General features: G+C 43.7%; 1 protein-coding gene across 2 annotated transcripts in view; it reads left to right on the plus strand.

Moving 5' to 3' along the window:
• Positions 1-17,001, plus strand: part of LOC108931435 (calcium-dependent secretion activator 2-like) — an 86,807-nt gene that overhangs the window by 20,731 nt on the left and 49,075 nt on the right. For both annotated transcript variants that reach the window (XM_029246819.1, XM_029246815.1), the window contains exons 3-8: positions 2,171-2,503; positions 10,281-10,361; positions 11,067-11,306; positions 12,195-12,316; positions 15,158-15,269; positions 15,817-15,956. In XM_029246819.1, coding sequence (XP_029102652.1) covers positions 2,171-2,503; positions 10,281-10,361; positions 11,067-11,306; positions 12,195-12,316; positions 15,158-15,269; positions 15,817-15,956 — 1,028 coding nt within the window. The remainder of the gene's footprint in view (positions 1-2,170; positions 2,504-10,280; positions 10,362-11,066; positions 11,307-12,194; positions 12,317-15,157; positions 15,270-15,816; positions 15,957-17,001) is intronic.

Genomic DNA, 17,001 nt, shown 5'->3' on the forward strand with positions numbered 1-17,001 from the left:
TGACAATCTTAACACCAACATATGTTGGAATATTAGTAACAAAATTATTGAATTCTGTAAATTATAATCCAGATTCAAACAGGTCCCATGAATTGTGCAGAAGAGTAATTTTTCGACTGTGATACGTTCAGACTTGTAAACTGCAACAGAAAATCATGGGATAGTCATGTTATAAAAGCTTTATATGTTTATATGATTTAAATAATTAAGTGAATGTTTATGCATTTATACAGTTTATTTCAAAAAGTTTCTATCAAATCAGTTGTGAATTAGGTTTACCATAATTGATGTTGTGATTGGTTGAAACTGTTCATGTGACAGGAAATAGGAAACAGGAAGTAGAAAGTACTTCTGGTAGTTGTTTTGTTACAGAAGAAGCATAGGGTCCTTGTGCTTTGTTGAGTGAAGCAGACGGCACTGAAAATACCTGTTTTTAATGTAAATATCTTTGTACTGAACGATATTCCTGTAGTTTGAGAAACAAGGTATGTGTTTTTGTAAGTTGTAGCAGTTTTTTTATTGCACAGGACCCCATTATATGTGATGGAAGAATGGATTTATTTTTCTACCAGGTCAGGTGTGGACGAACAACCTTTGTGAAGCTTAGTCTTTTTTTTTTCTTTTCCCCCCTCCCCCCTCTCTTCGCCCCTTCAACTTTCACTTTGTTGAGTCTGTTCTGGTCTGCACTCTGCTGGGCTCCATGGGTAAAGCCCTTTGCTTCACATTAGTCTTTCCCTGAGAGCTCATGAGTGCCCAGATCATTAGAAGAATCGCAATGGCCCTGCTTGCCAATTGCTTGTTAATACCAGCTCTCCAGATCTATTCTAGGGCTCATTCAGCTCATCTCATTGCCAAAGCCTGTTAATTCATATTGCTAATTTTCCTTAAATGTACATTAGATGGCTTTGACTTGCTGTGGGCGGGCTGTTTTCCCACACTCCGGGTGTGCCGCTGCGAACTGAAATATCTTCGACACAGACATAAACACTTCTTCAGGAATCTCTGGCTCAAGTGCTTTTGTTCCACGCCATTACCCTCGACGACGAGATGCGATTCGTCTCCATCTGCTGCTCCGTGCAGACGGTTCTGGCGGCCCAAGATGCCATCGCTGTTCTCCTGTGAAATCTGTGGCACATGTTGTCCGCTTCTCAGTTGAATCCATTCAATCTGCAGTGACAGCCAAGGCAAATGGGTTTGTTCGCACTGAAGTACAAGTGCCTTGAGTCAGAACATTAGCATTCTCTCAGTATTTTTCCATAATTAATTTGGGGTGTTTTTGAAATTTGATGCATGCATTTCTTAAAATTAAATTAACACCTGGTAACATTTAAAAGTCTACAGAAGTAGTTTATCGTTGTTTTAAATATTGCTTTGAATTGAGCTTTTGGATTCGAGTGATAATATCAGTCTGCAATATGGGGAGATGACTTCTAGAAACTGAATGCTGTGATGTGCTGGAAGTGGAAGCTTGGTGCTCTTTGCTCTCTTGGTGAGGTTTCCCTGGGGAGGCTCACCATTCACAGGTGGGCAAGATGCTTTACTGACAGACCCCTGAGCTGAGCTGTCGGTGGCCAGGCAGGTAAACAAGCACTGTGACTGCCTACCTTCCACCTGTTCCCCTGCAGCTTACATTTTATACGGCGAATTTGGCAGCGGGACAGTGCATTCTTCATTTTGGGTCTGGCCAGAGAAGAGCTATTAGGATGCTGAATTATTGCTTTCTAAATATCCAGTGTGCACAGAACACTGTTTACCGCAGTGGTTCCCAGTGGGGCCATCAATCGAGTTACGGTTAATTGTAAAATGAGGCCATCACTCGTCTTGGTTCATTTCCCATTTTTCCATTAACTTGGAGATTTGCTTTGTGGGGGGAGGGCTAGATTGACTTTTGGAGGTATGTGACCAAAAGGATGTCTATTTTATGCTGTGGAAAGCATGAAAATATTACCCTCAATTTACAGTAATTACATCTTTGACTTCACCTTTCACACAGCTTTCCAGGTTGGAGAAGACCTTTACAGTTCTTAAGTTTTGAAAATGAAAAGTAATGAAATTTTTTGAAAATTGTGTACATTCATTTAGGTGATGAGTCAGGTTTCATATATTGTTTCGTATATATTGTACCTGCAATCCAACGGACCTCTTTCTTGCCATATCCCTTCCTTTCCAGGGGTTCCTCAAGAGCGAGCGAGTGTCCCGAATGGTGCAGAGTGGCGGATGCTCGGCCAATGACTTCCGTGAAGTGTTCAAGAAGAACATCGAGAGACGGGTGCGCAGCCTCCCCGAGATTGATGGCTTGAGTAAGGAGACGGTGCTGAGCTCGTGGCTGGCCAAGTATGATGCCATCTACCGTGGTGATGAAGATCTACGGTGCCAGCCTTCCCGGATGCCCTTGGGTGGCATGTCGGAGCTGATCCTGAGCAAGGAGCAGCTCTATGAGATGTTCCAGCAGATCCTGGGAGTAAAGAAGTTTGAGCACCAGCTGCTTTACAATGCCTGCCAGGTGAGTGTCCTTCCCACACCCAGCTGGCAGTGATGAGTCAACAGAGCAAAGTCAATATGAGGAAGGCTGTGCTATCAGTCTATCTGTCCAGGGAAGGTCTTACAGGTGTTTTGACTTTCAGCTTTGCTGCAATAGAACATCAAATGAACTGCATTTTGAAATGGAAAAATCACAGAATCTGGTTTTAACACCATTTTTAATGGCACTAGTTGGTGAAAGATGGGAAAATGTATGTTATTGACAAAAATCCCATTTGCAAACTTCTCTTGAAGGTGTCTGTGATTACATCAGTCTTTTGAAATTCAACTTAAAGGTTGGGGTTCACAGTAATACCTTCTAATTAGCGCAGCCGTGTTCCTTACTTTGCTTAGTGACATGCTCTCTGCAGACAGGAATCTTTTAAAATGAAAAGGTGATTCAGATTTATTACTTAGCTTGTTTTGATCTGTAAATCATCATGTATAACAGTTAAAATGGGAAAACCAGGAAAGTTCTACTGGTTGCCTGGTCCAGCAGAGATGGTGATGATAATTGAAAGGTCTCGGTTTTACATTAAGGATAAAGGTGTTTTTTTTTTTTTTAAAATTGTTTAGGAGAATCGTACTGAAAAACCTTTTGGATCTCTGTTCTTTCATCCATCCCTTGCTCGGTGTAATTTTGATGCTAATTAGATTCACTGCACCCCTCATCTCTGTGTGGTACAATAGGCTAATTAGCCTGCAGTCTTGCTCTCACTGGTCTAACACCACCAAAACTGACCTAACTGACCTTCCTCACTTTTGTCTGTTTCATCAGGGTCCAGAGGACTTTGTCTATTGACTTTGGGTCAGGTGTGTGTGTGTGTGTGTGTGTGTGTGTGTGGGGGGGGACAGTGGTTTGCGGTGCACTAACAAATGACTCCAGGTGAGCTGACCTGAGCAGGTTGTAGCTCCCCTGATCTGAAGACACACAAAGCTGCCGGTAGGAACAGGGTGTCTGTCATTCTGACGTTTTTATTTCTCCCTTCTTCACGAGCCAGCAGTCGACATTAGACATGCATCTTCACGCTTCCTGTCTTTCCTCATTAACATGCGATTGAGGAATTGAGAGATGCTGCCAATGAGGGGGTGGGGGTCCTGGCAAAAACCAGTCAGACTGAACCATCCATCTTCGGGCCAGATGCGAGAGGGCAATGCTCAGTGTTGGGTTGGGCCCTCCCATCAAAGCAGGGGTCCTCATTGAAGCAGGTTTGACACTGCGCATACCTTTTGTGTTATAAGTTTTTATATCAAAAATTATACTTTTCAGGTCCATTTAGTCACTTTGTCCACAATTCTTTGTCTGCAGGTGTGAGGGGACATCTTATATTAAATTATTTGGCACTTTTAGTCAGAGGATTGCCGTGCTTCTCAGTCATCGCAAATGCAGGAACTGCAGGAGTTCTCGGCAGGGGTAGAGTCCTGTTTTAAATTTTATGCTCTGTTGCTTTCAAACAGGACACAATAGGGGCATGCAGAATAAGCTAGAAAATGTATACATAGTACAGTGGATAAGTTCAGTGACTGCCATGTAACGCTGAGCTTGATGGCTTTAAAGCTGGTCTTAGACTGTGCCATGTGTAAAGTACCAATGAAAAGTTTGACTATGCTAGCTGGAAACAAGCATCCCTCAAGCACTCCTTTTTTTGGGAAAGGTGGCGCAGCGGGATTGGAGGGGCACTCCTGTGTGGCAGGTCTGGGGTTCGAGCCCTACTTGGGGTGCCTTGCAAGGGACTGGTTTCCTGTCCTGGGTGTGTTCCCTCCCCCTCCAGCCTTGTGCCCTGTGTTGCCGGGTTAGGCTCTGGTTCACCGCGACCCTGCTAGGGATAAACACTTTCAGACTGTGTGTGTGTGTGTGTGTGTGTGTGTGTGTGAGAGAGAAATTTCAGTATAATGAATTCTGATTCCCAATTTTCATTTTCTGAAATGAAAATTTGGTGTAAAAAATTTATCCAAAGCATGTCCAGAATGTATTTGAAAGTCACGTGTTGTGCTAGTGAAGCGGAAGTGCAGTAACGTACTGTAGTTGGCACTAGTGTATCATCAGCTCTTTTCTGTTGGTTTACAGTCTTTTTTTTTTTTTTTTTTTTTTTTCTTCCTCCCATGTGTTTGCACAACAGCAGTGCAAGAATGACTGCCAGGCCTCCTCCTCCCACCAAAACTCAGTCAACTGTTCTTGTCTTTACTTGCTGAGTACAGTTAATAGTTCTTTACATTAAATTGTCTTGCTTGGTTATTTTTAAATTGCTGTCTGTGCTTATTTTATTTAACATAAATTTAATTATTGAATGTTTATGAATGTCTACTGGACATAATGAAAACACAATTAGTTTCCTAAATTTAATGTCTACAAACACACTATTTACCTCATTAAGTGTAGTAATCATGAAGTATTTTACATTGTGTTGAAATCATTCACTAGTAGATATATAGGTGTTTTACAGTCTTTTAGCGATATTTGGGGAAAATTGGTGTGGGGTTTTTGAATGAGCTGGGAACGTATTACCATTTTCCCATTTAAAATAATGGGAAACAGGCTTTCGGAATCTTCACCATTCTCAAGAACAGATTAATTTTGTAAATTAAGGGACTGCTGTAGTCTTTCATATTTGACTTATTTTTCAGTTTAAGTTTCTGTAAAATGTACTTGAAAATATTTAAAAAAATTGAAGATCTCTGTATTTTGGATTCCTCGATATAGCCACTCTTTGCTTTAGTTTCAGAAATATGCGGTATCAAGTTTCAGCAGGGATTCCTAGGCTTTTGATACCTACTGTACATGTTGCATAGATTTCAGCTGTAGAGCAGAACAGGAAGCTGTTCTGTATCAAGACCGCTTATAATCAACCCTAGATACTTAAACCAGCTTGTCTTTCTGCTTCAGACACAATTGGATTTTATGGATGCCAGCTGAAAAGGAAGAGAATAACAGAAGTAGCTTCTGAGAGAAACTGGCCAGTATCCAAGTGGTTTCCAAGAACATGCTGGTGAATCTGTCAAGGCCAGCGAACATCTTAATTAGGTTCACAGCATAAAGTATTGTATGTGCTTCTGAAATCTGCTTCACGGTTTCCATGCAGTGAAAGTAATGCCAAGTTTTGTGTTTTTTTTTGTTTTTTTTTTTTATTATTTTTTATTTTTTATAAATTGCTTTTACACACACACACACACATTTTCAGAACCGCTTGTCCCTTACGGGGTCACGGGGAACCGGAGCCTACCCGGCAACACAGGGCGTAAGGCCGGAGAGGGAAGGGGACACACCCAGGACGGGACGCCAGTCCGTCGCAAGGCACCCCAAGCGGGACTCGAACCCCAGACCCACCGGAGAGCAGGACTGCGGTCCAACCCACTGCGCCACCGCACCCCTGTATTGCTTTTACATTCATATGTTAATTACGTTTTCCAGATGACAACAAGCCATCAGCACAAGTAGCGTGTATGACATTCATTAGGTTCCCATGGTTGATGCCACAATTAGGAGAGGCAATGACAGCTCAAGCTAAAGTTCGAGATTTAGTTTTATTTTACAATAAATTAAGTGAGGTGCTCATGCAAAGCAGGTGGCGTCAGCCTGCAGCTGGGCTTGTTGGGTCCAACTGGCAAAGCTTGCTGGATCCTCAGGTGCCTGGAGATGCCGCTGGTGTCTTCCAGAAAACAGCACGAATTGGAACGCTGAATTGCTTCTGCGAGCAAATGCCATTCATACTTAGACTTGGGAGGACCAACACCAGGTACTGTAGTTTTACAGCTGTGCGTACAGGGGTGCTTTGATCACCTGTGTCAGAGGACAATAGGAGATGCCAGGGACATTGAATGGCACTCCTTACAGGTCACAGGAAGTGCTGTCTTTGTACACTGCTTCTGTTTAGGACATTGAAGAGGTAAAGCCCAAAGACTTGAGGTTATTCCTTATTTCACCATGCAAGTGGAGCTTTTTCCTTTGAGACCCCAGCAAAATAGTCTGTTTGATTTAAACAGGCTCAATAAAACATGACGGGGGAGGTGGATGTGGCAATGCATGGTTTGTATCCGCTAGGGTTTGTATCCACTAGCGAGCACTGATTCTGTTTTTAATTTTGTGCTTTACATTATTAATGTACCACAAATCTCTGCGGTTCTCCCATGAGGAAAACAAACTGCATGCAGTCACCACACGGATTGTGGGAGTAGGGGGGGAAAAAAACAGCAACGGTTAACTTGTTTTATTTGTCTTTGTCTTCCCTTTCTGTACTGTGGCAATGTGGGCGGGTTGGGGGAGGTATAATCCGGAAATGTAGTTACGCATAAAATAGCGGCGGTGATGCTCTGATGTCATTGTCACGGTTGCCAGCTGAACGAAGGATCCTGTGTGTAATGTATACAAGGCAAGGGCTACCAGAGTAAGCTCAGGGTATAGCGAAAGTCCTCTGAGGAAGTTGGTGGGAACCCACAATGCACTATGCCAATGCACTGGGCCTCTTTCTCCCACTCTTGGCATCTAAGTGGAGGCGAATACAGAAGTTCCTTTTGTCCTATGAGCTCAGAGCAACTCATACTTTAACTCTTTGGAGGGAACATTAATGGTGAAAATGGAAAAGTACCCCTATAATAAATCAGAGTGAGACACCAGTGGATGTTTGAGGAAAAGCTGTAACCATGAGCAGAAAATCAGCGCTAATATACACCTCAGTTGCATAGATGTTAACTTTCTTTGGCATTGCGGTATTGTGTCTGTAAACCGGGGTGATCGTTTACATAACCTGTACACACAGGAGTGTAGCACGACACAGGAAAACAGCTAATGGTACACTAGTGCCAGCTACAGCACATTACTGCACTTCCTGCGTGGGGAACCTGACACGGTGGAAGGACAAAACTGATATAATGGAGGGTGTAGGAGACAGCGTAGGAACAGGTCCAGCAGCTGGATGAACCTTGGAAGCTTAGGCTGTCCTCATGCCGTCTCATATCGAAGTGGATATCGAGGAAATCCTCTGCCTGGGCTGTAAACTATGATGTGACCCAAATCACATCCATTTCACGTGGTGCTGCGGGAGTGTGTAGGGAGTTACTGAGTGGGTCCTCCAGTGCATCGCTTTGTGACGCATTCAAGTTTGATGGGAAGTCTTGATTGTGCTCATGCTGAAGCCAGGAGAAGAGTCATGTGGCTCAGCTGAGGAGCTCTAAATAACACGGTGACTGAGCTCAAATGTCGGAGACGTCTCATTAATGAGATCTGGGAGGTTAATTAACTGCATGTCGTCTTGTGCGTTTATAGACAGAGAAATGAAAAGATGGGCGAAACTGTAATACCAGCTGTTTGATATCAGCAGGCCGCAGTGCAGTCAGATGCTTTATTGGTCTGAACCTCAGAACTTGTTGTAAGTCTAATGGTTTAATGGTGGTTGCAGGAGAGTGGACAGCAAGAGGGTCTTGGTGCAGGTTTGACTGACCTGCTAGAACACTCTTGCTTTAATTTTGGGGACAGCTGGTAGCGTTGTGGTTAGAGCTGCTGCCTTTGGACCCAAAGGTTGCAGGTTTGAATCGCATCTCCTGTAGCTGTTGTACCCTTGAGCAGGTATTTACCCTAAAATTGCTCAGCTCTATAAATGGGTTAATATTTTTAGCTAACTTAACATTGTAAGTCGCTTTGGAGAAAATCGACAAATGTAAATGTGCCACAAGATGAGTGACAATATAGAAAAAAGCAAAATAAAAGAATATACTGAAAAAAGACATCCATCGTAGTATATAGGCCACATGTGGCCCAGTTGTGAAACGGGCAAAAGTACCAGTTGTCATTATCTGAAGATCTGTTGCCTTATCTGTCTGCTTCTTATTGAACTGCCAGCTGCTGCCTTAAATCAGGGGGAAAAAAAAAAATGTTTAAGAAGAGCTGTCAGTTATACAACGGTGGTGGCACTCTGCATATGTGGGCTTGAATTGGCATGAAAATAATTTCTGTTTGGGGGGTAGACAAGAAAATATGCAAAGTGAGATTAATCTGTGCTTCACTGCATTGAAATCAAGTGCCAGAAATTGCTCAATAAGTATCTCTATATTTTTGCTACATGGAGAATATGGATGTGGGGTTTACAGAATCATTGTCTAAGGCTTTCAGTAAGGAGAAGGTATCCTTGAGGGTGCTGTGATAAGCTATGAAGAGCAAATAGGTATCCTATGGATTCCTATATTATATTTTCCCTCCAAAATGATTTGGTTAAAAAAAATGTTGGATTAGCTATAATTTTTTAATCAAAAATACATCAGACTACATAACGCTGACTTGCATTTGTATTTATTCATTTAGCAGACGCTTTTGTCCAAAGCAACATACATCTCAGCAAAAGTACAATTTATGCATTACATTAAGAGAAGGCGACATAGCTGCAGACATGAAAGTCTCAAGCAAACCTAGTTTGTTCCCTTCCACTTGCTGCACCAAGGTTCATCGTTCAAGTAGGTGCATAAAATACAGGATGGACAAATCCTCATACCCTCCCACCAATTTTTTTTTTTTTTTAAAATAATAATATAAGATACACAAGCAAGCAAAAACAATACTGAAGTAGTGGCTGAATAAAGGCATTATCTGGTGATGCTTGTGAAGTTACAATGCATGAACATTTACACCATACATGAGCTGGAGAGATCTTGGGCAAAATGTGTCTGGAAAAGGTGAGTTTTCAGATGCTTTTTAAATGTGGACGGAGTCTCACTCAGAACTGCTGAAAAGGGAAGGTCGTTTCACCACAACGGACCCAGAACCGAGAACCTCTGAGCTTTACCTTTTGTGCGCGGGACCACCAAGCGAGCAGAAGTTGACGAGCAAAGAGGTCTAGCAGTGGTGTAGCGGTTGATCAAGACCTGTAAATAGCTGGGAACAGTTCTATTGATGCATTTGTAGACAATAACCAGGGTCTTGAATGTGATTTGGGCAGCCATAGGAAGCCAATGTAGAGAAGAGGAGATACGTGGGAACGCTTTGGCAAATCAAACACAACACGTGCAGCAGCATTTTGTAGAAGCTGTAGAGGTTTGATGGCAGTAGCAGGAGGGTCACACAGGAGAGAGTTGCAGTAGTCCAGACAGGAAGTCACCTTGGCCTGGAGAAGTAGTTGGGCAGAGTCAATTGTGAGGTAGGGATGAGTCCTACAAATATTATGCAGGATGTATCTGCAGGACCAGGTTGTGGCTTTGATGTACTGAGAGAAACAGACTCATGTCAGTTGTTACTCCCAGACTCTTAGCCAAGGAGGTAGGCAAGATGAATGAGTTGTCCAGTTTGATCGATAGATCATGACAGGACGACGGGCAAGCTGGGAGGAAAAGAATCTCTGTTTTGGAGAGGTTGAGTTGGAGGTGGTGGTCAGACATCCACGAAGAGATGTCCGACAGGCAGGCAGCAACGCACCAGGTGAAAAGGAGAGGAAGAGTTGGGTATCATCAGCATAGCAGTGGTATTTGAATCCATGGAAGGTTATGCCCGGACCGAGGGAGGAGGTGTAGATCGAGAAAAGAGGACCCAATACCGAGCCCAGCAAGACACCGGTTAGGAGAGGCAGAGGAGAACGAGAGCTCCGCCAGACCACTTGATAGGATCTGTCAGATAAGTAGGACTCAAACCATCTTAGTGGTTTAGACTTAGACTTCTACAAACACTTGTTTATATTTGTGTGGCATGCTTCGGTGGGTTGAAATGATCCGTCTGAATTATACAGTAACTTGGTGATAACTTGCTTGGTTCTGATTGGCTAACAAAAAATTTTTCTTTGCAGCTGGACAATGCGGACGAACAAGCTGCTCAGATCCGCAGGGAGTTGGATGGTAGGCTGCAGCTCGCCGAGAAGATAGCCAGGGTATGAATAACAATAATAATGCAAGTGCTAGAAGTGTTGTTGTTGTTGTTGTGTCTCATCATACTCACCCCAAGCTATTCACTGCCCTGGTCAACACTCTTTTAAACCACCTCCTTTATGTGGAACACTGGACACTGAGAGCATGAAAGTGTTTGGCCTACCTAAATACCGTGGTCTTTCAGCTACAGACATATCCATACCGTTCCCTGTAACTGTGGAATTCCCAGGATGGGTGTGCTGTCACTGTGGCACTTGGACCCCTAGAAGTTTATTTTCCTTTCCCTCATCATGGATTGGATTTTTTGGTTTTCTTGTCCTTAGCTGCCTTACTTGGCCAGCTCAGCTGTACATGATCACTATTTCATGACCGCAATGGTCTTGTTTTATATATTCAGCACTCCTTCACTCAGGGGTGAAGAGCATTCTGTAAAACAAAATTGAAATGGAAATGAACCCCAAACAATGCTTCTGTTTTTGGGGGAGGGGGAAACGGGTACATGTACAGACATAACGTGAATGTAAGGATATGATATAATATAATGTAATGTAATGTGTTTGCTGGCCAAGTGCCCACACCACCCACTGTTTCAATGAATGTCTCTTAATATAGTGTGCATGTCAGAGAAAAGGCATAATCAAAGTAAAGGCTTATTTTTAAAAAGAAACAGAATGTGTGTTTACATACCACCCCCATACATTTCCCAGGAGAAGGCATTTCCCAAGTTCATCTCTAAGGACATGGAGAGCATGTATGTAGAGGAGCTGAGGGCCTCTGTAAATCTGCTGATGGCCAACCTGGAGAGCCTCCCTGTGTCCAAGGCAGGACTGGACTTCAAGTTGCAGAAGGTGAAGCGATCCTCCATGAACTCCTCCTTCCTGGATATGATGGACGAGAATGATGTCATGCTCTCAAAGTCCGATGTGGTTCTGTCCTTCACACTGGAGGTGAGTGCACTTAAATATTAAGTCTCATACTTTGCCCACAGTGTTTCAGTCCCACTAGTAATACCATACTATTACAGTGGAGGGGGGATTAATCTCAAATGACACACCCCTATTCTTCGGTTTACAAACCTATATATTCCTGGAAACATGTTCATTATACAGAAATGTTACAAATACCATTTTTGGTTATGGAGAAAATTCTCACAGGGCCCAAGTTTGTCTAATAGTCACGCAAAAACCCGCATAGAGTAGGAAAGTAATGTGACAAATATTTCCAAAAATTTTGTTGGGCTGCATTATTATGCTCCTTTGTGAAATTTTACACGGGAGTTTTATTTATGTATTTGTTGTTATCTACCACCATGCAGAAGTTATGGTCGTCCAGGTGGTTGGTACACTCTTCTTGTATTTTGGCAGATGAATACTTTTCTTCGGCCTCAAAGCCATCCTTCCAGTGTTGATGCGATGCAATCACACATGACATGGTACACCCATGATCTGTCTCTATCACCCACTGGTATCCCAAATCAGACGCATTATACAATGTAAAATTTTGTGTCTTGAACGATCATGTTTCACTTGGACTGAAATGGTATAACAACTCCAAATGTATAGAAAGCAGTCAGTCTGGTGGTCATTTGCAGCCTTGAGTATCAATGACTGAACTATTAGACATGCTGTAGTACACTCTAGAACCCTACATGCTAGCTACAGTGAAGATGCGTTATTTGGACGTGGGCAAATCAAGGAATGAGTGTGTGTTTTACACCTTCTGTCGTTTTGTGCGTCTTTTTCCCCAGTGATGTACCGTATGAGTCTCCTCTATTGCGAGTGGACCTGAAGGCTCAGCAGATGGCCTAACGGTTTCTCCTGTGCTCGAGTTTGCAGATTGTGATTGTGGAGGTCCAGGGCCTGAGGTCTGTGGCCCCCAACAGGGTCGTTTACTGCACCATGGAGGTGGAGGGAGGGGAGAAGCTGCAGACAGACCAGGCTGAGGCCTCCAGACCACAGTAAGAGTTGCACACAGAGCGTTGCTTTGGTGAGAGCTGCTCAGAACACACGGGATGGGCTTTGCTTACATTCCCACACACACACATCGGTTTGATATTTTTGTTGAACAACATATATGTTTGTACAGAGTTGAAATGCTTTTTTTTTTTTTTTTTTAAAACATTTATCTCAAAACATCCAAATCAGTTCATAGCAACTGTTGTTCTTTCAAAAACATGAAGTAAAGGCATCTTTCCATTTCATTGTGATGTAAAGTGAAAATTAATACTTTATGTATGCATGTATGTATATATGCATTATATAATTAAAACACCGCCAGCTCTGTGTGTCGCATGAAGTCTGAGACACACATCGCTGTTTTGTGGTGCCATTTAATGTAAAAATATCTGTAAAACTCAATGTTCACTTATGTAAAACCACTAGGATCGTTGATGACTGTCTGGTCTTTTCATTCTGGACTCATAATGATTCAGAGCCCCACCCCCACCCCCCAGCTGCCTGGCGGGGCTGAATGGGACTCAGTCCTCCTGCTCTCAGAGTCATTGTTCCGTAACATGACTGGCATGGATGGGAGACTGATGGCAAGGTTTTCGTCTAGGGTTCGAGACGCCAGAGGCACTTTCAGTATAGTTGCACCTTTGGGAAATAAAATTCCAAACATAATGAATATGTTTTTTGTGCATATGCTCCCATATTCAATGTGTTCTGAAGTGACACACAGTGAATGAATGTTACTTACGTAGAGTTATTATGGTACTTTGTGCAGTTACATACAATAAAACATATCTGAATCATTCTTACATTAATATTACATATTTTTTTACATTTCGTGTTAGTAGAGCCACACTTGAATTGTTGCCATTTTTGTGTAGGAACCACATGGGCTTGTATTTCGTGATTTAAGTGAATTCTGAATAAACTGGGATCTGTAAACAAAGGATACAAAAAGAGCAACTTTAATAATGTGCACAATTAATATTTTTTGTAAACTGATCTTGAGTGACAATTCTGCTTTTGAACAAATATATAATGAGTTTTATTGAGTAATATGCCATGGGTGTGTCCCCTGCCCCTCCGGCCTTACGCCCTGTGTTACCGGGTAGGCTCCGGTTCCCCCGTGACCCCGTATGGGATGAGCGGTTCTGAAAATGTGTGTGTGTGTATGCATTAATAGGAATAATTTGTTTTCTGTAAAAAAGTGCTGCAGCCTTTGCCCTGACTGACTGACCATGTCACTTCACACAGGTTTATGGGTATTTTGTGATGGAGAAGTGGTCTTCAAGTAGTTCCACTACTCTGGAGGGATTGTCTGTGTCATGGGAGTGGTCTGCAGTGTTAGACATCCAGAATCGGGGTTCTCTGGATAATCTCTGTGTATATGTATGGTTGGATCACTGTGCTGAAGGTCTTTACCATGCATACATGTGGTTCAGTGATCACACACACCTGTGGGCACCAGAACTTCTCCTGGATAGTTCAGTTTTCCTGAAACCTAGGAGACAGTGGAGACCATTCTATCGTACACCTTTTACCGAAGCCACACAGAGTACTGCTCACATGCTTCTGGTGTTTTTTGAAGACGCTCCAGAACTTCAGTTTCCATTAGACGGGTTCTGGTGTGTGTTTGTACTAATTGTCCCTGTCTGAGGAAATGGTAAATGGGATCTGGAGAAATGGTGCTGATCTCCAGCCACTGGTTCACATAGAGTCCAAATGAGGTTCATCTGCGTGTTGAATTGTCCTTCGCCCCGTACCTCAAACACAGATCGAGATCAGAATCACTTTCACAGATGTGCAGGTTGATGGCTGGAACGCCATAAGTGATCAGGTTGGACAATGTGAGACACACACACACATAGAGCTGGGTGATATTGCAAGGGACAGGGCAGCTGACTGTCCCAGAGGGCCAGCTGTCAGGCTGCGGATCAATGTGTCTGACACATTCACACAGCTGGCGGCTCATGTTCTGTGCCATCAGGTAGAACGGCACGGTGCCTTAACCAGCGCCCAAACTCGGACCCCAGCTGTGGGCCCCATGCCCACTGGACCGTGGAAATGAGAGCATGTGGGTGCATTTATAAGCAAAGCCATCAGTGCTGGCTGAGTATGGGTGTGTGGGGATTCATTTTTTAAATTTATTTATTTATTTTTATTAAACTGTGCTGCCTCTTCCAACTCCCAGGAGAAGTGCAGACAAACTGATTCCTGCATCCTGTGAATGTACCTGTGACCCAGGTGGAATTTACAGGGATGAGTAACAGTTTGACACATCTCCCATGGGGAAACATCACTTTTTTGGTGGGGTGGAGGGGGGGGTCCCCACACATAATCAGTGAAGTCAAAGTTTCCAGCGTTCATTTCTTTTCTTCTCCAAATTTATGGCTAATTTGCTTTTCTCCCCCCAGGAATTAGCAATGACGGCAGTGACAGGAACTCTGTTGCTCTGGCAACTCAAAACATGGCGGCATGCTTTCACCTTCATTTTTACATCCTGCAACCCCCCCCAGGCCCAAAGTCGTGCCAGCTCATTCAGGGTTGTATGGACAGAGGACAGAACATGACAGCATGGGGGGGGCTCTTCACTGGTGACATGAAATCCACTTGGAACTTGAACGATGAGGCTGGGTTCAAGTGCAACATGTGAGATTGCTTGCATTCTGAGTGTCATCCTCCAGTGTGACGTTCTTTCCAGAACCAGAGTAGGAATATTGTACAGTGAAGAAATATTGAGTCTCTTTAGAATGAAAACCCGCCCCTCTCAGTAAGGGGGTTCCAGACTGTGAAAGCACTCAAATGTGATGGCTGTGTAAATTAAAGTGGTGGGGGGGCTGATTTCACAGGTGGGGCACCCAGGGAGACTTCACAACAACGTACCCACTGCCCGCCGTCAAGGTGAAGCTGTTCACTGAGAGCACAGGTGTCCTGGCACTGGAGGACAAGGAGCTGGGCAGGGTAAGGATGAGCTATCAATTGACCCAATCAATGACACTAGGCCACCAACTGGGTGAATAACTAATTTATCAACCAATGAATAACTGAACCCTTAAAGCATTACATGTAGACTAAACTTTCATGGTTAATTTGATCAGTCAAATGAAATCATTACCCTTTGACTCAAGTGATCAACCATTCAGTCACCATCATGTTAATCACTGCTTAGTTAAATTCAGACATCTGGTAGTTAAGGCAGGAGAGTCAGGGGACTGCAGGTCCACAGCTACATGATTTGTAATCTAGCAATTAGGGGCACAAAGAAAACTCACTGAAACCGGAAACATGCTGTTCTGAAGGGCTTTTGACTGACTGGTGTTCTTACTTGGGGATTGTGATAAATGAGAGTAGTACCCCCAGCACCACAGGGTACTTCCTCAATAGGGCTCGTTCATCTTTCCTGGGGTAGCAGAGGGGAAACTTGTGAGGAACATGTGCTGAACAGTGCTATATGATGCCACTAATTCCCCCCCGGAGTGAAGTGGTAACCTTGTCTTCTCTGTGGCAGGTGGTGCTGCACCCCACCACTAACAGCCCCAAGACGGCAGAGCTGCACAAGATGATTGTGCCCAAGAGCAGTCAGGACACGGAGCTCAAGATCAAGCTGGCCGTGCGCATGGACAAACCCCCCAACATGAAGCACAGTGGGTAGGTGGGCGTGACCGGGGGGAGGGGCACACTGGAGTTACAGGCCCCATCCACACGACCTATGGTGGGTCTTGGAAGCCTGGCTGTGCTGTTGCTTGGTGGAGAGCAAGAGCTCCTCAAGTGCAGCTGTCAAACAGGATGTGACTGAGGAAAGTCCTGTTTCTTTGGCCCCGATCAAACTCGTGATCTGAGTCAACAAACGCTTTGCTGCCGCCACACGCTTTGCCTAAGCAAAGTTTCCGCTGCAGGGAAGAGGGTCGGTGGACATGCTGTGTTAAAGGTGTGTGTAGGTGTGTGTCCATTCATCTTGTTACCTAAACTGGACCGAAATGTCCCTGACAGAAGCGAGGGGGAAATGGTTCTGATCACTATCTCTGTGTAAGAAATACCTCTACAGAACTGCAGAGTGTAGGAAGTGGTGGAGAAGAGCACAGTGACTCTAGTCGAGACCCTTCCAAGCTCAACACTGCATTCTAGTGATTTTCTAGTGACATTGGTTACAGTGGCAACATGGCGGCCCCTGCCGGATGCACTGAGGATAGAGAGTAGAGTGTAAAGGGCCACTCTGAGTGGTGGCTGTTCTGCCAAGTGTTTCCCTTTGTAGACATAAAAAAAAAAATTAAACACTCACTTTTGAGTTTGGACTCACTGAAGACGTATTTTTCCATGTCAGCATCTACACATTTACTTATTTTAAAGTTTATGGATAGCTAGTAGTGTTTTGGTTAGAACAGATGCTATCAAGTGGTCTGGCGGGGCTCCCATTGTTCTCCTCTGCCTCTCTCAACTGGTGTCCCACAGAGCTCGGTACTGGGTCCTCTGCTCTTCTCGATCTACACCTCCTCCCTTGGCCCTGTCATTCCCTCCCATGGATTCAAATACCACTACTTTTTTTTTTTTTTTTAAACTTTATTTATTAGTTTATCAAATATATCAAAACATCACAACACATAAACTAACACATCCACAACCATGTACAAAATAATCTCACAAAAAAACCCCTCTCCTTGTACATAGTAGTGTCAGCATCCCTCTTTCCTGAACC

The sequence above is a fragment of the Scleropages formosus genome, chromosome 2, assembly GCF_900964775.1.
Source record: "Scleropages formosus chromosome 2, fSclFor1.1, whole genome shotgun sequence".
NCBI lineage: Eukaryota > Metazoa > Chordata > Actinopteri > Osteoglossiformes > Osteoglossidae > Scleropages > Scleropages formosus.